Source organism: Mobula birostris, chromosome 5 (assembly GCF_030028105.1).
Source record: "Mobula birostris isolate sMobBir1 chromosome 5, sMobBir1.hap1, whole genome shotgun sequence".
NCBI classification, from domain to species: Eukaryota; Metazoa; Chordata; class Chondrichthyes; order Myliobatiformes; family Myliobatidae; genus Mobula; species Mobula birostris.
The window spans coordinates 186,133,492-186,155,344 of NC_092374.1; the positions used below are offsets into that span (position 1 = coordinate 186,133,492).

Below are 21,853 nucleotides of genomic sequence, written 5' to 3' on the forward strand. Positions count from 1 at the left end.
TTGGTTTTCATTACGGTTGCACCATGGTAGCCATGGTAACAGTTGGTAACGTTTTTTTTCCCTAAAAATAACCACACTAACCCATGATATGTGTTCCTTTTAATTTGTTATTTATTTATGAGATACAGTACGGAATATGCCCTTCGAGCCGTGCCACCCAGCAATCCCTCGATTTAGTTCTCGCCTCATCATGGGACAATTTGCAACGATCAATTGACCTCCCAGCCAGTATGCCTTTGGACTGTGGGAGGAAACCCTTGCAGTCAAGGGGAGAATGTACAAACTCCTTACTGGCTGCAGTGGGAATTGAACCTGGGACGCTGGTACTGTAAAGCGTTGTGCTAACCACTACACTACGTGTGGTCCCATGGTAACGTAGCTCTTCTACGACTTGCATCTTAATCCCTGGTCAGGTGACCTGCTGAGGAGCCGGGGTTAGCAACGTGTCTTCTGGGCCTGGGGAAAGAATATCCGTCACGCCTCAAGTTTTGCATCTTCTGTCAGTTTGGAATGTTGCTCAGAGTTGTTCATTCTTGGCTGGAACAGCAAGTTGCTGTCTAGTAAGTGCTCCTGAGAGGGCATGTAGAGCATGTTGGTACAGGCGTGAAGTCACAGGCTGGTGAAACGGGTCAGGGGCTGGCGCTTTCCCATCCCTGCAGGAGATGAAGGGAACCGTAGGCTTGTTGCAATTCATAGCAAATCCCTTTGTTGTCTCTGTGTAACATTGTTCAAAGTTATTTTTTAATTGCAGGTTTTCATCAAGAGGACGTTGCAATAATTGTTCTGTCGGTGATCTCTTCGGTGCTTTCTATTTTGCAGTGCTCGCAGTGCTTGCTGCTGAAGACAGACAGAGGTATTTATCACTGTGTCCCAAATGAATGAAAGGAATCCTGGTTATTTTCTTGACTTAATTTTTGTTCTTTAAGAATTGTCTCAAATATGTGGCTGCCCTGATTAACCGATGGCCCAGTTAACTGGAATCCACTGCACGTACTGTAGAGCTCACCATATACTAAGTGGAGTTTCATTTTCTTGCAAGCTTTTACAGGAATGTAAAGAAATACATTTGAATTTATGAAAACCTTTACATAAAGACTGACGAACAGCCAATGTGCAAAAGAAAACAAATTGTGCAAATAATTTAAATAAATAATATTGAGAACATGAGTGGTAGAGTCCTTAAAAGTGAGTCTGTAGGTTGTGGGATCAGTTTAGAGTTGAGATGAGTGAGTGAGGGGGCTAAGCACACAAACTGTGCTGATGGTAATTGTGGAGGAGATGTCTTTGCCAATCTGAACTGACTGGGATCTGCAAGTGAGGAAATCAAGGAGGGATTGATTACAATTGTTGACTTACACAGGGAGGTATTGGGGCATTCAAATTTCAGGGCTGGAATTTGAAGGGTCACACACAGCCCTCTCTCTCTCCTCCTCTCCCCCTCCCTAGTGCACAGCCCTCGCACACTCAGCTCCCTCCCTCCCTCTCTGATACACATAAGCTCTTCAAATCCCAGTTGAGCACCACTTCCTGGAGAGTAACGGAGGGTCCCGATAGATGCTGGACCAACCAGCAAAACCCCAATGAATTAAAAGCACCAGGGGAAGGAGAGGTGTCCCTCGGACCACATGCTGGAAGATCCCTCAAAACTGGTTCATCAGTTGCCAGTGGGCTCCCTGGACAAACACCACTTGTTCACTGCTTAGTGTCTCTGCATTCAGGCATTTTGGCCTGCAGCCCCATTTGGGGTACAGATTCCACCCTGGACTAGAACACTGTCTAGTGCCCGAGAGCATCCAGGTACAGTGATGACCCAGTCCTTGGCCTCGCAGCAGAGTTCAGGGTGAAACTGCAACTTCTGGGCTGCTGTAGGTTAATGCTACCCCAGCTCCCATAATCATTGGGATGATGCACACATGATTCACATTGTATTCTTTCCTCCTCCACTGGGCTCACACACAGGGAGACTGCATTCTATCTGTCTTTTCCGTATTCAGCCCATGGATAGTCAGATGGCATAGTAGGAGATGAGCTGTTTTCTGGTGCTTTTTGCTCCTCTCTGCTGTCTCCTCTTTGCTGCCAGTGTCCGTCAGCTCTGAGACTCCTCCAGTGCTCTGGTGGCTACTCCACCCCCGGGCTGGTATTTGAGTTGAGTGCCACCAGCAGCCTGACTGGTCCCGAGTCCCAGCTCCGTTACCGCGAGCTCGCTCTCTGATTCCTGTGTCCAACCATTTATGTAGGTCTCACATTTGGACTGTTCTGGATTTTTCTTGATTGCAGCTGTGAGGCGGGTCAAATGCTTGAGGCAGTTCCTGGGTATCTGTACCTTCATGACCTACGTCACGACCGTCATGACCTGTGTCGCGACCCTCATCAAACTTATCCCCACGAAAGGTACGTGTGTGATGTTCTGCATGTGGATTGTTCTGATCAGTGTGGGATTCAGCACACCCTCCACCTTCACATCCAGCACTCAAGGACAGGCAGGGTGGGTATCTGGACTCCAGAAGGCATGTGAAGGAACTGGTAAATTAAAGGCATAATTATAAAGCTGGGAAAACAGTTGTTGGTTCAGTGTGTAGGGGTAACCTGCAGGGGCTGAAGTTGGCAGGATTTGGGTCATGGTGCTGTACAGGAATGTGTGGTGGGCCTTTTGGAGGAAGGAGGTGGAATCTTTCACGAGGTGATTTCCCAGGATGCTGCCTGGACTAGAGCTTGTCTCCTAGGACAGGTTGAGCGAGCTAGGACCTTCTCATCAGTGGAAAGGGGGATGAGAGGTGACTTGAGAGAATTATACAAGGTAAGAAGCGTAGATCGAGTAAATAGCCAGAGACTTCTTCCCCAGAGCTGAAACAAGGAGGCACAATTTTAAGATAGGTATAGAAGAGATGTTAGAGGCAGTTTTTGTTTTAATACACAGAGATTGGTGGGTGTGTGGAATACCCTGCCAGGGGTGGTGAAAGAGGTAGATACATTAGGGGCATATGATAACTCTTGGGCACTTGGAGGAGAGAGAAAATGCAAAGCTATGTAGGATGAGAGGAAAATGGAAAGTGACGAAGGAGGGATGGGTTCGATTGATCTTAGACTAGGTTAAGAGGTCGACACAACACCATGTGACAAGGGCTCTACTGTTCTGTGGAGTGCTATGCAACTGGTCCTTGGATTGACTGGGCTGATGATGTGAAATGCGACTTTACCAAGTTGGTCAAGTTTGATCGGAGAGGTGACATTGTGAACTAACTGGCAGAATGAATCACCAGAGATGAATAGATTATGCAAACAGGCAGAACTTCAACAAATGGATTTCATTGTAGTTACCGGTCAGTAAATATGTGTCATGTGCCCCAGATTTTGAAAAAGGACAGGACAAGAGTGGATACTAAAGAAGAAACTGTGGAGACTTGAGCTGCAGATACTGGAATCTGGAACCGCAAATAACCTGCTGCAGGATCTCAGTGCATCAGTCAGCATCTGTGGGAGGCGGAAGGACTCTGGACATTTCCTGGGTGAAACCCTACATCAGTAACTTGCACTCCAAAAACAGATAGAAATGGGCTCTTTGAACTGAATCCTTACCATTTATTGAGCATCCGCTTGCCTTCTATATATGGGCAAGACCCAACGCAGACTGGGAGACCGCTTTGCTGAACACTTACGCTCTGTCCGCCAGAGAAAGCAGGATCTCCCAGTGGCCACACATTTTAATTCCACATCCCATTCCCATTCTGACATGTCTATCCACGGCCTCCTCTACTGTAAAGATAAAGCCACACTCAGGTTGGAGGAACAACACCTTATATTCTGTCTGGGTAGCCTCCAACCCGATGGCATGAACATTGACTTCTCTAACTTCCGCTAATGCCCCACCTCCACCTCGTACCCCATCCGTTATTTATTTTTATACACACATTTTTTCTCTCACTCTCCTTTTTCTCCCTCTGTCCCTCTGACCATACCCCTTGCCCATCCTCTGGGTTCCCCCCCGCCTTGTCTTTCTCCCCGGGCCTCCTGTCCCATGATCCTCTCATATCCCCTTTGCCAATCACCTGTCCAGCTCTTGGCTCCATCCCTCCCCCTCCTGTCTTCTCCTATCATTTCGGATCTCCCCCTCCCCCTCCCCCTCCCACTTTCAAATCTCTTACTAACTCTACCTTCAGTTAGTCCTGACCAAGGGACTGGGCCTGAAACGTCGACTGTACCTCTTCCTAGAGATGCTGCCTGGCCTGCTGCATTACCAGCAACTTTGATGTGTGTTGGTTGGGGCATCTGGGACCAGGAGACCTGGGGCTAGGGTCAATTGCATAGTACTGTTCTGTTTGTTTTAATATTAGGAATCGCTTTTCCCCAGAGTGAAAAGAAGTAATATTCTGTCTGGAAATTCAATGGGGCACGAGGGGCATCAGTCACTTTTGCTTGGCCGGTGATGTCATTCCCTGTATGACAATTTCCGGTAGGGGAACTGCAAGTTAATTGGACCATGCTGTCCTGGGAGTTCCCGCACTGGGCGGTCCCAGGGCCATTCTCTTTCATCACTGCAGCTCCAAACTCTAGGATGCCTTCCAGATGTTAGTCACTGAACTTCATCCACCAGGTCTTCAGAGTGTCCTGACTTTTCTTCACCCACACCTCTGCACACCTGCTTGAATTGTTCACGTAAACATGTTTGCAACATTCAAGGTCAGGCGGCGTCTCTGTAGTGAGAGGTGGACAGTGAAATGCTGTCTACCCCCCCCCCACACTGTTTGCAACGACGTACCTCTTTGCACCAGTGGTGAACCCAGTGATGATTCTCCCATCATCTGAGTCGGTCTGGAGAGCCGGTGGTTCAGGTCTGTCACTGTCAGGTGGAGTGAGGTTAGAAATCTGTGTTTCCTTTTGCAGAGATGGGTGAAGGGCTGAGCTGAAGAAAGTGAACTGTGTGGAGGGGCGGAGACCAGGAGAGCCTTTCGAGTGTCTCACCCTGGTCTGGTCTACCCACAGCTGGTGAGAGGGCAGTTCAGGGGAACAAATGCTAAGGGGTGTAACAAAAAGGAATGAAGAGAAATAAAAGAAAGAATGGCACTTCTGAACAATCTATCAATTCTATAGATAAGATGAAGAAAATTCCTTAGTGATAATTTAGTCAATAGGCTACATAATTAAAACAATTACATCACATGGGCAATGCTTGTTAAAAAGTACAAATTTTATAAAAAGTATTATTTTTAAAAAAGTGGTTTCCAACAAGAGGTTTCACCCTCAGGTGAAGCAGGTGAAAAGCAGATCCAGCATTGCCCCCTCTACAGGAACAGTATATAAAGCACAGTTCTGGGGAAGTTACAGAATGGAAATCCTGCGTCTCGTTGTTTAATTTCCTGTTTATTACTGAGTGAACCGCTGACCATTGCTGTGGGGTCTTTGCTCCCCAGGTTCGGACCCTGTCGTAGTAGCGGTTTATTGCACAGTGTCCCTTCAGCTTCTGACTTCGGGTCTGCTGCTCGTTGTCCACTGGCTAGACAGTCTCAAAGAGAGGGCAGGTAAGAGACTGGATCATTCAATGTACAACCTCTCAGTGAAGGAAAGGAATGGAGGGATATGGGCTGGATGCAGGTCGGTGGGACTAAGTGAGAGTAAGAGTTCGGCATGGACTAGAAGGGCCGAGGTGGCCTGTTTCCGTGCTGTAATTGTTATATGGTTATATGGTTAATGCACTGTAATTGTCACACTTTGTATTTGACAGCTATTTTGGAAAGGACCGTAGCTGGACTTCATGTCATCGTGATCATCACTTCAGTCGTTTTTTTAGAATTATTAAGTCATCCAGACTGTGAGTTTGCCTAGAGCTCTTCATCATTGTTTATGGCAATGCATGGTTTTGATCATTTTCTATGTTACACACACACACACACAGTTGGTTTATTGATCACTGCAGAGTGGCTCTCTGCTGCTTCCTGCTCCCTCCCTTCTCCTTTCCCCAACCACATTGTCCCTCTCCCTGACCCCTTCCCACTCTCAGTCCACAATAGAGACCCATATCAGAATCAGGTTTTTCATCACTCACATATGGCATGAAATCTGTTTAACTTTTTGTTTCCAGCAGCAATACATAAACTTACTACTGTACTGTCTCAAAGTGTTAGGCACCCAAGCAAGACTGTACTTAGGAGACAGAAGGGATGAACTTGGAAAAGTTAATAATTATGAAAGGCAGAGATGAGCTGGACAGTCTTTTCCCCAGGGTCGGGAAGTTGAAAACACGAGGGCATAGATTTAGGTTGAGAGGGGAAAGATCTGAAACAGACCTGAAGGACAGTTTCTTTTAAAACAGAGTGTGATCAGGGTATGGAACAATTTAACAGAGGAACAGGTTGAGACAGGTACAATACCAGAAGCTCTGGAAAGTGTTTAACACATGGACAGGTACATGGAGGGACGGGCCATGCACCATCCTGTCTTTGCCATTGCTCTGTGAGTTTGCTGTGGAAGGTGCATTGGATGTTTACTGTACTGTGGATGTGGGCACTTGGTGTCAGTTTACTCAGTTTCATCATGTTGCACATTTTCAGATCAAGGCTGTGAAAGCAGCTTTATTGTCTGGATGGTATTCTTTGGAGCAGTGATCGTGGGTGCTGTGGTCTTTCTCTTCAACTTCGTGGTCCAACGCCGTAAGTAAATACCAAACCATTCAGCAGCTGCTGTATCGCTTCCCAGAGTAAAGACCTTCCCCCGATCTCACAGCCGCTTCAGCTCCTACGAGGGTTTCCCGGGCTCTGCTTGAGTTCCCTCACGGAGCTGCTGGCCGTGCAGGTGGGGTTTTGGACTCCTGCTGGGACGTAGAAGTGAACAACCTCCCAGCTGAACTCCAGTGATACCCCACTGGGCTCCGTGGAGACTGATGGAGAGGTCTGACAGAGCGCAGAATAGGCCCCTCGAGCCGTGCCGTCCAGCAAACCTCAATTTAATCCGAGCTTAATCACAGGACAGTTTGCAGTGGTACGTCTCTGGACTGTGGGAGGAAACCCACACGGCCATGGCGAGAGCGTACAAACTCCTTACAGGCAGTGGCGGGAATTGGACCCAGGTTGCTGGTACAGTAAAGCATTGTGCTGACCACTACATTACCGCAAAATCTGTAAAGGTTCGATTTCTTAGATGGAATCAAAGATGCAAATGAAGGCATCAACACTGAAGAAACAGCACCAGATATTTTGTTAAAATAGATTCCTACTGTTTGTCAAAATTTCATTTTATGTGTTTAGAAATTGATTAATTTACACCTAAAAATTAATACATTGTGTGTTCATAATGCTGCTCTCTCTTGGACACTGATTCACCCAGCCCAGAGAATCTGGGGTACATACTGTGACCTCACTGTAGCACAGGGGGGCTCACCGGATCCAGAACCCATGTCTTACAGAAATTGCCCCATTACTTAAGAAAGAATCTTTTTCAGGTTTGCAATAATGAAATGTTTACAGTAGTACAAGATACATTGTGTGTTCTGAGTTAATTATGGTTGTGTTAGAGTAAATGTTGGAAATTATCATTAAAATGAAAGGACAAGTTGTTAAGGTTTATGTTGAGAATTCAGGAGAATTGTTTTGAGAGGGAAAATAGGTCAGCCATGATGGAATAGTGGAGCAGACTCGATGGGCCAAATGGTCTAGTTCTGATGTGTAGGCAGGGCGATGTGATATGGGTAGCTACAGGAAAGAGATGTTCCTGCTTTACATAAAGATTAGTTTACAAACAGCTCTTGGGAACTGAGGTCTTGTGTAACACCGCGTCTATCTGTATACAGTTTCTCTTGAAGTTATAGAACTACCTTGTCTATTCACATTCCCCAGTTAACTTGTAGAGATTGCCTGTTATTGAAATATTCTCTGTGAGTTGGTACCTGGATTCCTCAGTCTGCCGCAGTCTCTGTAGGCATGTCCTTCTCCGCGTGTCACCCTTCCCCTTGGCGTGATGCTTCTGTTGATTGACTGGGATTCACCTACTTCCTGTAACAAATGCACTTTTGTCATTTTAGTATCCTGCAGAAAGGAAAATTCTGAAATGGACCCACCAGATCCCACAGCTTCTGATGAACTTCTGATGTCTGATTTAAAAAGCATACAGCAATCTTCATTTTCAGACAACATTCCCAGTTCGAAGCCTTAACAGTCTGAACTCAGTCTTGATGACACCTTGGTTTCCCAGCCAAATGCTGAGTCACAGGAATGTTGCGTACTGGAGAACGAAGAGAAGAGCTGTACAGATGAAAACGAAAGCCTGGATAGGAACAACATGGAGTCATAGAAAACTACAACATATTTCGTCCGTGCTGAACCATTTCAGTTGCCTAGTCCATCGACCTGCACCCCAAACATCCAAAGGTTCATAGTGTCATGAACCCCGTGACGGGAATAAAGAACCAGCAGAGATGGAAAACACTTTGGAGTCCAGTATTGCTATAAACTAATAATATTTATTAGTAACTACGCAATACAGTAATATAAATGTAGATGAATCAAACCGGTTAGCAATGATTCAGTATATAAGTAAGTATATCAGTCAGTGTGGAAATATATGCACGAAAAACTAAGCTTCTTTAAGGCTAGTCGTAAAAAGATACAATCTTACGATGTTGAGTAAGGTTCAGTTCAGTTCAGTTCGTGGTATTTAGTTGAGTAGTGATGGAGAGAGAGAGGGAGAGATTTGAGTCTTCAGGTGAGCTGATGCCGTCGATCTTCTCGTCGTCCTCCGAAATCCTTTACAAGTCACCGACTGTGACTTTAACTAGGGGGACCAGTTTTCTGTGGTGGAGCTATCACCCCAGCAAGGGTGGACACATAGACAACTCCCCACCAGTCAACCCTTTCTCCTCCACTGCAAGAGCGATTGGATCGATCCTCCAAAACCCACTTTCTCTGCGGGCACGACAATGCTCATTCAGTGTCCAGATCATGTGTCCTGAGGTCTGTAATCATCTGACCTCCCATTTATCTCACCGTGCTGAGCATCAACTGTCATTCACAGAGTCCCACCTTCCTTTGTCTGTGAAGAAATGCAAGCAAGCAGAGCTGTCCTTAAACATCAATAATGTGCTGTCAGTCACCATAGCAACCTTGGAGCTGCTTGGTGCTATCTCCAAAGTAGAAGTTACCTCCAGTGCCCTAAAGTGACAGTCCAACCGTTATCTTCATATCTCTCTCTCTCTCTCTCTCTCTCTCTCTCTCTCTCTCTCTCTTCAAAACAAACCATCGGTGATATATAACTCTCTCTCTCTCTCTCTTCAAACATTTAATAGGGGCACTCCAGGATCCCCTCACAATAGGTTCATTTATTGTCAAAGCATACAACTGGAAATTGCTCTCGGGGTAGAACCCGGTTGACAGTGACCGAGCAGCCTCATTAGCAATCTCGTTAGAGGTTTCTCAACCCAGAATGGCAGAGCTTGCACTGTGATGTCAGCCTGTTTCTCCTGAATCACCTCTTGCAACAAGAGCAAGGATAGAAATTGTATCATTCCAGTTGAAGGTGAAATCCATGTAACACACATCAAAGTTGCTGGTGAACGCAGCAGGCCAGGCAGGATCTATAGGAAGAGGTACAGTCAATGTTTCGGGCCGAGATGAATGGTCTTGGCCCGAAACATCGACTGTACCTCTTCCTATAGATCCTGCCTGGCCTGCTGCGTTCACCAGCAACTTTGATGTGTGTTGCTTGAATTTCCAGCATCTGCAGAATTCCTCGTGTTTGCATGTGAAATCCATGTGTTCATCTCAATTTATCTCAGAATTGAGAATATGTGCAGCAAAAAAAAACAAGCACAGGTTTAATGTGCTAGATTATATTTGAGCGTGATCATGTCACTTAGTAAGAAAATGTTTTTTTAAAGTCTTGTATAAAATTGTGCCTTAGGCTATATGTTTATTCACATTAGGAGTAGGTCATGGAGGCAGCAGTTAGGGCAGTCGAGTGCTCCGTTTGCAGGATGTGGGAAGTCAGGGCGAGCACAATCGTCCCTGATGACTACACCTGTAAAAGGTGCATCCAGCTGCAGCTCCTGACAAACCGAGCTGGGGGACTGGAGCTGGAGCTGGGTGAACTTCGGATCATTTGTGAGGCAGAAGCAGAAATAGACAAGAGTTACAGAGAGATAGTCACCTCTAAGAGTCAGGAGACAGGTAGCTGGGTGACTGTCAGGAGAGGGAAGGGCAATAGACAGAATGAGCAGAGCACCCCTGTGGCTGTTCCCACTAATAATAAGTACATTGTTTTGGATACTGTTGGTGGGGACAACCTACCAGGGACAAGTTGCAGTGGCTGCATCTCTGGCACCGAGATTAGATTAGATTATGAGGACACGCAGTCCTCTTTTATTGTCTGGACCCTCAGCTCAGAAGGAAAGGAGGGTAAAGAGGAGAGCAGTAGTGATAGGGGATTCGATAGTTGGGGGGACAGATAAGAGATCCTTTGGAAGAGATAGAGAATCCCGGATGGTCTGTTGCCTCCCTGGTGCCAGAGTCCGCGATATCTCGGATCGAGTTCTCAGTATTCTCAAGAGGGAGGGTGAGCAGCCAGATGTCGTGGTCCGTGTAGGGACCAGTGACGTGTATAGGAAGAAGGAGGAGGTCCTGCAAAGAGAATTTAGGGAGTTAGGTGCAAATTTGAAGGACAGGACCTCCAGGGTTGCAATCTCAGGATTGCTACCCGTGCCATGTGCTAGTGAGGCTAGAAATAGGAAGATAATGCAGCTAAATACGTGGCTAAGGAGTGGGTGCAGGAGGGAGGGCTTCATGTTTCTGGACGACTGGGCCTTGTTCCAAGGAAGGTGGGACCTATAGACAATAGGTGCAGGAGTAGGCCATTCAGCCCTTTGAGCCAGCACCACCATTCACTGTGATCATGGCTGATCATCCACTATCAGTATCCAGTTCCTGCCTTATCCCCATAACCTTTGATTCTGCTATCTTTAAGAACTCTATGCATCTCTTTCTTGAAAGCATCCAGAGACTTGGCCTCCACAGCCTTCTGGGGCAGAGCATTCCATACATCCACCCCTCTTTGGGTGAAAAAGTTTTTCCTCAATTCCTGTTCCGAAGGGACGGGTTGCACCTGAACTGAAGGGGGACTAACATCCTTGTGGGAAGGTTTGCTAGTGCTGCTCCGGGGGGTTTAAACTAGATTTACAGGGGGAGGGGAACCAGAGTGTTAGAGCAGATAGTGAGGTGGAGGAGGATAAAGGTCATGTGAGAACTGCAAGTATAGTGCATGAAGTAAAGCCAGATCTAGGATCTAAAGAGGCTTTGAGGAAAGAGAAACAGAATAAACGGTGTAAAGACAGTAAGGTAGAAGGGCTGAAGTGCGTGTACCTCAATGCAAGAAGCATCAGGAGCAAAGGTGATGAACTGAGAGCTTGGATACATACATGGAATTTTGATGTAGTGGCCATTACAGAGACTTGGCTGGCATCAGGGCAGGAATGGATTCTCAATATTCCTGGATTTCAGTGTTTTAAAATGGATAGAGAGGGCGGAAAAAGGGGAGGAGGGGTGGCATTACTGGTCAGGGATACTATTACAGCTACAGAAAGGCTGGGTAATGTAGCAGGATCCTCTTTTGAGTCAGTATGGGTGGAAGTCAGGAACAGGAAGGGAGCAATTACTCTATTGGAAGTATTCGATAGGCCCCCTGGTAGCAGCAGAGATACCGAGGAGCAGATTGGGAGGCAGATGTTGGAAAGGTGCAAAAATAACAGGGTTGTTATCATGGGTGACTTTAACTTCCCTAATGTTGATTGGCACCTAATTCGTTCCAATGGTTTAGACGGGGTAGAGTTTGTTAAGTGTGTCCAGGATGGATTCCTACGGATTCCTGTCACAGTATTGAATTGTTATCTCTTGTTTTAGCTTTACAACATTTTGAAGTGTATGTTGGTTCTACTCAGAAACCACTCACAGTTTATACTGATCACAATCCATTAGTGGTTTTGAGTAAGACGAAAAACAAAAATAGAAGATTACTAAATTGGAGTTTAATGTTACAGGTGTACAATATTTTGATCACTCGTATTAAGGGTAAAGATAATGTGATCGCTGATTGTTTGTCTACATGTTAAATGTACAATGAAAATTTGTTTTTGTTTTGGGGTGATGTTTTCACATTTGTAACAGTCCTACTGTACATTAGTTTGTAAAGGGCTGAAAGATAAGTTTGTATATATTGTGTATTTTGTAAATTTTATACCTTTGTATTTTTTTTGTATAAATTGTTAAAATTTTGTTCTTCAAGAGATCAAAAATTTATTTATTTATTTATTTATTTTGGAGAGAAGTGTTCCATGCTCAAGGAGATCTGGTTTTTTTGTGAGAATGATGTAATGGTCTTTTGGAGGTCACCTGATGTGATTTTCCCGCTGATGTGAGGTCACATGATGACATGCACCATGACTAAAAAGGGTCGACTCAGATGACGCAGTAGGGTTTTTAGTTTGTAAATTTCCAGGTAGAACGTGCTGTATCCCCGTTTCCGTTGCATATTTATTTTTGTGACGCAGTTTCATTTTTAAAACGGAGTGGTGCGTTCTGTTGCAAGATACCATACTATTGGACTGGACATTTTTGCTAGATGTGTTGATTTACCCAATTCCAACAGTAGAAGGGAGAGTGAAGAATTTATCGGAGTACAGGATCGAGGGATCGAGACGAGTTGGCATCGTTTGGCAGTTTAACAAAGGATCGACCTTACTGAGTCTTCATTGGCGGAGTAGCAACCTGCATTGAGGATAACTCTTGCCAAAAAGAGCAAGGAGTTCATGCAAAAGGTTTGCTCTCTCTAAAAGAATTTAAGGTCAGTTGTTTTAAACTGTTTACTTTCGGCATCGTGAATCCTTCAGACAGAACCAGCAGGAAAGTTGCGTCTGTGAAGAAATCCTTCTCCAGAGAAGTCTCTCCCAATTGAATGTGTATATCTGTTGGTCTTTCGAAGTTATCGCTTTAAAAATTATATTTGACTGTATCGCTGTAAGAACTGTTTTTGCATTTAACGCTTTAAGAACCAGTAAAGTAGTAAGGTGAAAAGTAAAAGTGGCAGGCAGGCAAATCCAGGGCAAAAATCAAAAAGGGCCACTTTTCAACATAATTTTATAAGGGCTAAGAGAGTTGTAAAAGCAAGCCTAAAGGCTTTGTGTGTCAATGCAAGGAGCATTCGTAACAAGGTGGATGAATTGAATGTGCAGATAGTTATTAATGATTATGATATAGTTCTGATCACAGAGACATGGCTCCAGGGTGACCAAGGATGGGAGCTCAACGTTCAGGGATATTCAATATTCAGGAGGGATAGACATGAAAGAAAAGGAGGTGGGGTAGCGTTGCTGGTTAAAGATGAGATTAACGCAATAGAAAGGAAGGACATAAGCCGGGAAGATGTGGAATCGATATGGGTAGAGCTGCATAACACTAAGGGGCAGAAAACGCTGGTGGGAGTTGTGTACAGGTGATGTTGGGCATGGCATTAAACAGGAAATTAGAAATGTGTGCAATAAAGGAACAGCTGTTATAATGGGTGACTTCAATCTACATATAGATTGGGTCAACCAAATTGGTAAGGGTGCTGAGGAAGAGGATTTCTCGGAATGTATGCGGGATGGTTTTCTGAACCAACATGTCGAGGAACCAACTAGAGAGCAGGCCATTCTAGACTGGGTATTGAGCAATGGGGAAGGGTTAATTAGCAATCTTGTCATGCGGGGCCCCTTGGGTAAGAGTGACCATAATATGGTGGAATTCTTCATTCAGATGGAGAGTGACATAGTTAATTCAGAAACAAAGGTTCTGAACTTAAAGAAGGGTAACTTTGAAGGTACGAGACGTGAATTAGCTAAGATAGACTGGCAAATGATACTTAAAGGGTTGACAGTGGATATGCAATGGGAAGCATTTAAAGTTCGCATGGATGAATTACAACAATTGTTCATCCCAGTTTGGCAAAAGAATAAACCAGGGAAGGTAGTGCACCCGTGGCTGACCAGGGAAATTAGGGATAGTATCAATTCAAAAGAAGAAACATACAAATTAGCCAGAAAAAGCGGCACACCTGAGGACCGGGAGAAATTCTGAGTCCAGCAGAGGAGGACAAAGGGCTTAATTAGGAAAGGGAAAAAAGATTATGAGAGAAAGCTGGCAGGGAACATAAAAACTGACTGTAAAAGCTTTTACAGATATGTGAAAAGAAAAAGATTGGTTAAGACAAATGTAGGACCCTTACAGTCAGAAACAGGTGAATTGATCATGGGGAACAAGGACATGGCAGACCAGTTGAATAACTACTTTGGTTCTGTCTTCACTAAGGAGGACATAAATAATCTTCTGGAAATAGTAGGGGACAGAGGGTCTAGTGAGATGGAGGAACTGAGGGAAATACATGTTAGTAGGGAAGTGGTGTTAGGTAAATTGAAGGGATTGAAGGCAGATAAATCCCCAGGGCTGGATGGTCTGCATCCCAGAGTGGTTAAGGAAGTAGCCCAAGAAATAGTGGATGCATTAGTGATAATTTTTCAAAACTCTTTAGATTCTGATTAGTTCCTGAGGATTGGAGGGTGGCTAATGTAACCCCGCTTTTTAAAAAAGGAGTGAGAGAGAAAACGGGGAATTAGACTGGTTAGCCTGACATCGGTGGGGAAAATGCTAGAGTCAGTTATCAAAGATGTGATAACAGCGCATTTGGAAAGCAGTGAAATCATCGGACAAAGCATGGATTTGTGAAAGGAAAATCATGTCTGACGAATCTCATAGAATTTTTTGAGGATGCAGCTAGTAGAGTGGACAGGGGAAAACCAGTGGATGTGGTATATTTAGATTTTCAAAAGGCTTTTGACAAGGTCCCACACAGGAGATTAGTGTGCAAACTTAAAGCACACGGTATTGGGGGTATGGTATTGATGTGGATAGAGAATTGGTTGGGAGACAGGAAGCAAAGAATGGGAATAAGCGGGACCTTTTCAGAATGGCGGGCAGTGACCAGTGGGGTACCGCAAGACTCAGTGCTGGGACCCCAGTTGTTTACAATATCTATTAATGACTTAGACGAGGGAATTAAATGCAGCATCTCCAAGTTTGCAGATGACACGAAGCTGGGCGGCAGTGTTAGCTGTGAGGAGGATGCTAAGAGGATGCAGGGTGACTTGGATAGGTTGGGTGAGTGGGCAAATTCATGGCAGATGCAATTTAATGTGGATAAATGTGAGGTTATCCACTTTGGTGGCAAGAACAGGAAAACAGATTATTATCTAAATGGTGGCCGATTAGGAAAAGGGGAGGTGCAACGAGACCTGGGTGTCATTATACACCAGTCATTGAAAGTGAGCATGCAGGTACAGCAGGCGGTGAAAAAGGCGAATGGTATGCTGGCATTCATAGCAAGAGGTTTCGAGTACAGGAGCAGGGAGGTACTACTGCAGTTGTACAAGGCCTTGGTGAGACTACACCTGGAGTATTGTGTGCAGTTTTGGTCCCCTAATCTGAGGACAGACATTCTTGCCATAGAGGGAGTACAATGAAGGTTCACCAGGTTGATTCCTGGGATGGCAGGAATTTGATATGATGAAAGACTGGATCGACTAGGATTACAGTCTCTGGAATTTTGAAGATTGAGGGGGGATCTTATTGAAACGTATAAAATTCTAAAGGGATTGGACAGGCTAGATGCGGGAAGATTGTTCCCGATGTTGGGGAAGTCCAGAACGAGGGGTCACAGTTTGAGGATAAAGGCGAAGCCTTTTAGGACCGAGATGAGGAAAAACTTCTTCACACAGAGAGTGGTGAATCTGTGGAATTCTCTGCCACAGGAAACAGTTGAGGCCAGTCCATTGGCTATATTTAAGAGGGAGTTAGATATGGCCCTTGTGGCTACGGGGATCAGGGGGTATGGAGGTAAGGCAGGTACAGGGTTCTGAGTTGGATGATCAGCCATGATCATACTGAATGGTGGTGCAGGCTCGAAGGGCCGAATGGACTACTCCTGCACCTATTTTCTATGTTTCTATGTTTTACGCAGGGGTTCCTTGATACGTGAAAGTTATTTTACGGGTTCCTCCAGGGCTAAAAGTTTGAGAAAGGCTGCTGTACATCATCAAGCTGATTTAAAAGTACATTGCTTAGAGGGAAATTACAGGCTACAGATTGCAGTGAAAGTAATTTTAAAGAGGTATATTTTGAGGTATTGTCTGCATATTGCTGAGAGGGTTTGCCACAGGGAACTCTGCACTTCCACCCAGTTCCAGGTTTTGGGGAAGTACCTCCTCAATTATTGTAGCGGTATATCGCAGGAGGGTGATATAAAGCAGTGGAATTCATTGCCACAGGCAGCTGTGGAGGTCATGTTTTATGTATATTTATGGCAGAGGTTGATAGATTCTTGATTGATCAGGCAAGGAGGGATACAGGGAGACGGCAAGAGATTGGGGCTGAGAGGAAAATTGGATCAGCCATGATGAAATGGTGGAGAAGACTTGACGGGCCAGATAGCCTAATTCTGCTGCTATATCTTATAGAAACATAGAAAATAGTGCAGGAGTAGGCCATTCGGCCCTTCGAGCCTGCATCGCCATTTATTATGATCATGGCTGATCATACAACTCAGAACCCTGTACCTGCCTTCCCTCCATACCCCCTGATCCCCGTAGCCACAAGGGCCATATCTAACTCCCTCTTAAATATAGCCAATGAACCGGCCTCAACTGTTTCCTGTGGCAGAGAATTCCACAGATTCACCACTCTCTGTGTCAAGAAGTTTTTCCTAATCTCAGTCCTAAAAGGCTACCCCTTTATCCTCAAACTGTGACCCCTCGTTCTGGACTTCCCCAACATTGGGAACAATCTTCCTGCATCTAGCCTGTCCAATCCCTTCAGGATTTTATACGTTTCAATCAGATCCCCCCTCAATCTTCTAAATTCCAATGAGTACAAGCCTAGTTCATCCAGTCTTTCTTCATATGAAAGTCCTGCCATCCCAGGAATCAATCTGGTGAACCTTCTTTGTACTCCCTCTATGGCAAGGATGTCTTTCTTCAGATTAGGGGACCAAAACTGCACACAATACTCCAGGTGTGGTCTCACCAAGGCCTTGTACAACTGCAGTAGTACCTCCCTGCTCCTGTACTCGAATCCTCTCACTATAAATGCCAGCATACCATTCGCCTTTTTCACCGCCTGCTGTACCTGCATGCCCACTTTCAATGACTGGTGTATAATGACACCCAGGTCTCATTGCACCTCCCCTTTTCCTAATTGGCCACCATTCAGATAATAATCTGTTTTCCTATTTTTGCCACCAAAGTGGATAACTTCACATTTATCCACATTAAATTACATCTGCCATGAATTTGCCCACTCACCCAACATATCCAAGTCACCCTGCATCCTCTTAGCATCCTCTTCACAGCTAACACTGCCGCCCAGCTTCGTGTCATCCGCAAACTTGGAGATGCTGCATTTAATTCCCTCATCCAAGTCATTAATATATATTGTAAACAACTGGGGTCCCAGCACTGAGCCTTGCGGTACCCCACTAGTCACTGCCTGCCATTCTGAAAAGGTCCCGTTTATTCCCACTCTTTGCTTCCTGTCTGCTAACCAATTCTCTATCCACATCAATACCTTACCCCAAATACCGTGTGCTTTAGGTTTGCACACTAATCTCCTGTGTAGGACCTTGTCAAAAGCCTTTTGAAAATCCAAATATACCACATCCACTGGTTCTCCCCTATCCACTCTACTAGTTACATCCTCAAAAAAATTCTATGAAATTCGTCAGACATGATTTTCCTTTCACAAATCCATGCTGACTTTGTCCGATGATTTCACCGCTTTCCAAATGTGCTGTTATCACATCTTTGATAACTGACTCCAGCAGTTTCCCCACCACCGACATTAGGCTAACCGGTCTATAATTCCCCGGTTTCTCTCTCTCTCCTTTTTTAAAAAGTGGGGTTACATTAGCCACCCTCCAATCCTCAAGAACTAGTTCAGAATCTAATGAGTTTTGAAAAATTATCAGTAATGCATCCACTATTTCTTGGGCTATTTCCTTAAGCACTCTGGGATGCAGACCATCTGGCCCTGGGGATTTATCTGCCTTTAATCCCTTCAATTTACCTAACACCACTTCCCTACTAACATGTATTTCGCTCAGTTCCTCCATCTCACTGGACCCTCTGTCCCCTACTATTTCTGGAAGATTATTTATGTCCTCCTTAGTGAAGACAGAACCAAAGTAATTATTCAATTGGTCTGCCATGTCCTTGCTCCCCATAATCAATTCACCTGTTTCTGTCTGCAGGGGACCTACATTTGTCTTTACCAGTCTTTTCCTTTTTACATATCTATAAAAGCTTTTACAGTCAGTTTTTATGTTCCCTGCCAGTTTTCTCTCATAATCTTTTTTCCCCTTCCTAATTAAGCCCCTTGTCCTCCTCTGCTGAACTCTGAATTTCTCCCAGTCCTCAGATGAGCCACTTTTTCTGGCTAATTTGTATGCTTCTTCTTTGGAATTGATACTATCCCTAATTTCCCTGGTCAGCCATGGGTGCACTACCTTCCTTGATTTATTCTTTTGCCAAACTGGGATGAACAATTGTTGTAGTTCATCCATGCAATCTTTAAATGCTTGCCATTGCATATCCACCGTCAATCCTTTAAGTGTCATTTGCCAGTCTATCTTAGCTAATTCACGACTCATACCTTCAAAGTTACCCCTCTTTAAGTTCAGAACCTTTGTTTCTGAATTAACTATGTCACTCTCCATCTTAATGAAGAATTCCACCATATTATGGTCACTTACCCAAGGGGCCTCTCACGACAAGATTGCTAATTAACCCTTCCTCATTGCTCAAAACCCAGTCCAGAATAGCCTGCTCTCTAGTTGGTTCCTCGACATGTTGGTTCAAAAAACCATCCCGCATACATTCCAAGAAATCCTCTTCCTCAGCACATTTACCAATTTGGTTCACCCAATCTACATGTAGATTGAGGTCACCCATTATAACTGCTGTTCCTTTATTGCACACATTTCTAATTTCCTGTTTAATACCATGTCCGACCACACTACTACTGTTAGGTGGCCTGTACACAACTCCCACCAGCGTTTTCTGCCCTTAGTGTTATGCAGCTCTACCCATATCGATTCCACATCTTCCCGGCTTATGTCTTCCTTTCTATTGCGTTAATCTCTTCTTTAACCGGCAACGCCAACCCACCTCCTTTTCTTTCATGTCTATCCCTCCTGAATATTGAATATCCCTGAACGTTGAGCTCCCATCCTTGGTCACCCTGGAGCCATGTCTCTGTGATCCCAACTATATCATAATCATTAATAACTATCTGCACTTTCAATTCATCCACCTTGTTACGAATGCTCCTTGCATTGACACACAAAGCCTTCAGGCGCTCTTTTACAACTCTCTTAGCCCTTATACAATTATGTTGAAAAGTGGCCCTTTTTGATGCTTGCCCTGGATTTGTCGGCCTGCCACTTTTACTTTTCTCCTTACTACTTTTTGCTTCTACCCTCACTTTACACCCCTCTGTCTCTCTGCACTGGTTCCCATCCCCCTGTTGTGAACTAACCTCCTATCGCCTAGCCTCTTTAATTTGATTCCCTCCCCCCAACCATTCTAGTTTAAAGTCACCTCAGTAGCCCTAGGTAATCTCCCTGCCAGGATATTGGTCCCCCTAGGATTCAAGTGTAACCCATCCTTTTTTTCAGGTCATGCCTGCGTCAAAAGAGGTCCCAATGATCCAAAAACTTGAATCCCTGCCTCCTGCTCCAATCCTTCAGCCACACATTTATCCTCCACCTCATCGCATTCCTACTCTCGCTGTCGCGTGGCACAGGCAGTAATCCCGAGATTACTAACTTTGCGGTCCTTTTTCTCAACTCCCTTCCTAGCTCCCTATATTCTCCTTTCAGGACCTCTTCCCTTTTCCTACCTATGTCATTGGTACCTATATGTACCACGACCTCTGGCTCCTCACCCTCCCACTTCAGGATATCTTGAACACGATCAGAAATATCCCGGACCCTGGCACCAGGGAGGCAAACTGCCATCCGGGTCTCTGGACTGCTTCCACAGAATCGCCTATTTGACCCCCTTACTATGTTCGAGTTAAGTCAAGTTCATAGGATCCATCGGGTTTTCATGGCAAGGTACGTGAGTAGATTGCCAGGCCTTTCTTCCGCACAGATACCGCTGCTGCCCAGGATTGAACTCAGGACCGTCTGCCTTGAAGTCGAGTGCTGATGTCACTACACCCCCGGCTAGACTATTTTAATATTTAATATTTAAAATACTGTATTGTACTGTACTGAAGACTGAAGTGCAGTCACATAAAAAGACCTACCCATGGGCTCGGCTGAGGGCGAATCCGGTTGGTCCCCAGCACGACCTCTTCACCCTGTCCAGATAGTGCGATTTGCAGTCCTTGCCCGCACTGACTGAGAACTACCTCTAGTAGGAGCCGAATAGGTTGCTGTAATCAGAGAACTGGATGCGAGTTGCGCTGGATCTGGCAGAGCAATCGTGAGCGGACTGACCACAGGGCTGGGGGACATCAGAACTCAACCTGATGGACGTTGAGATGTTTCTTCCAACCCTCTCTTATTGTCCAAGGCCCGATTACAGAGAAGGGTGTTGAATCCCAACGAGAACAGTCTAGCTACCAGTCTCTGAGGGATGATCTCGTTAAGCGCCGAGCCGAAGTCGATGAACAACATCCTGGCATCGCTTTCGAGGTGGGACAGGACGGACTGGGCTGCGGCAATGCCATCATCAGTGGAACGGTTTGAGTGGTAGGTGAACTGGGAAGGGCCCAATGTCGCTGAAAGGTGGGATTTCATACGATCCATTACCAGCTGCTCAAAGCACTTCATGATCTATCGTTGAGCGCAGGGTGGACTTGTAATCAGTAATGGTTTATAAACCTTGCCCCATGCGCTGCCTGTCCCTGGTGTCACAACGGTGTCCATGGATTTTCTGTGCGTACTCACACTTTGGCCATCCTGATATCACGGGTCTTGCTGACCTTACGTTGTCCAGTCTCCCGATCTAAAGGCAGCGCCCCGATCCCCAAGCAGTGCACGGACCTCCCTCTGCAGTCAGAGATGGTATCTGGTTTGCCCTGGCATTACCCGTTTGATCCCAGTAAAGTCCTTAATGCACTTTCCCGTGTAGCCAGTCACCGATCCCGCATATTCAATGCCGATGTGATGATCGTAGGTAGCCGTATTCCTGGATATGTTGCAGACCGTATTTTCGAAGCAACTGTGCAGCGCCTTCTGGCCAAGTCCTGATCTCCCTGCGAATGGATTTGACTCCTAACCAGTGCTCTGTATGCGGGGATTAGCAAAAGAGATTGTGGTTTGCGTATGCGAGGTGATGGTGGGATATGACCTTCACGAGCATTTGTGTAAACACGTCGAATATATTACAAACAGAAAATCTGCAGATGCTGGAAACCAAAGTAATAAGCACAAAATGCTGGAGGAACTTGGCAAGCCAGGCAGTATCAACGGAAAAGAGTAACCAGTCAACTTTTCGGGCCTCGACCCTTCATAAAGACTGATATCTTCTCTCCCTGGTTGCGAAGCTGACATGTTTGTAGAACCATTGCAGGACTGTCAACTTCTTACTCGGACTCCATCTTTTTTTTCCCTCCAGCCCCAATGAAACGTCGAATGTGCTCATTTCTATAGATGCTGCCTGGCCTTCTGAGTTATTCCGTCCAGCATTGTGTGTATTGCTTGGGTTTCCAGCGTTAGCAGATTTTCTCCTGTCTGTTTTGAAGTTGAAACGATTGAAGTCCCCAGCAACACCACAGGGTGACTGGCC

The 21,853-nt window shown here is 45.3% G+C and overlaps 1 protein-coding gene across 1 annotated transcript in view; it reads left to right on the forward strand.

Annotated features, from left to right (window-relative positions):
• The window catches only part of LOC140197398 (uncharacterized), a 35,714-nt gene extending 26,511 nt beyond the window's left edge, over positions 1 to 9,203 (forward strand). The window contains exons 4-9 of the mRNA XM_072257355.1: positions 752 to 853; positions 2,278 to 2,391; positions 5,409 to 5,516; positions 5,720 to 5,806; positions 6,546 to 6,644; positions 8,012 to 9,203. Coding sequence (XP_072113456.1) covers positions 752 to 853; positions 2,278 to 2,391; positions 5,409 to 5,516; positions 5,720 to 5,806; positions 6,546 to 6,644; positions 8,012 to 8,142 — 641 coding nt within the window. The 3' untranslated portion in view covers positions 8,143 to 9,203. The remainder of the gene's footprint in view (positions 1 to 751; positions 854 to 2,277; positions 2,392 to 5,408; positions 5,517 to 5,719; positions 5,807 to 6,545; positions 6,645 to 8,011) is intronic.
• Positions 9,204 to 21,853: the final 12,650 nt, after the last annotated feature.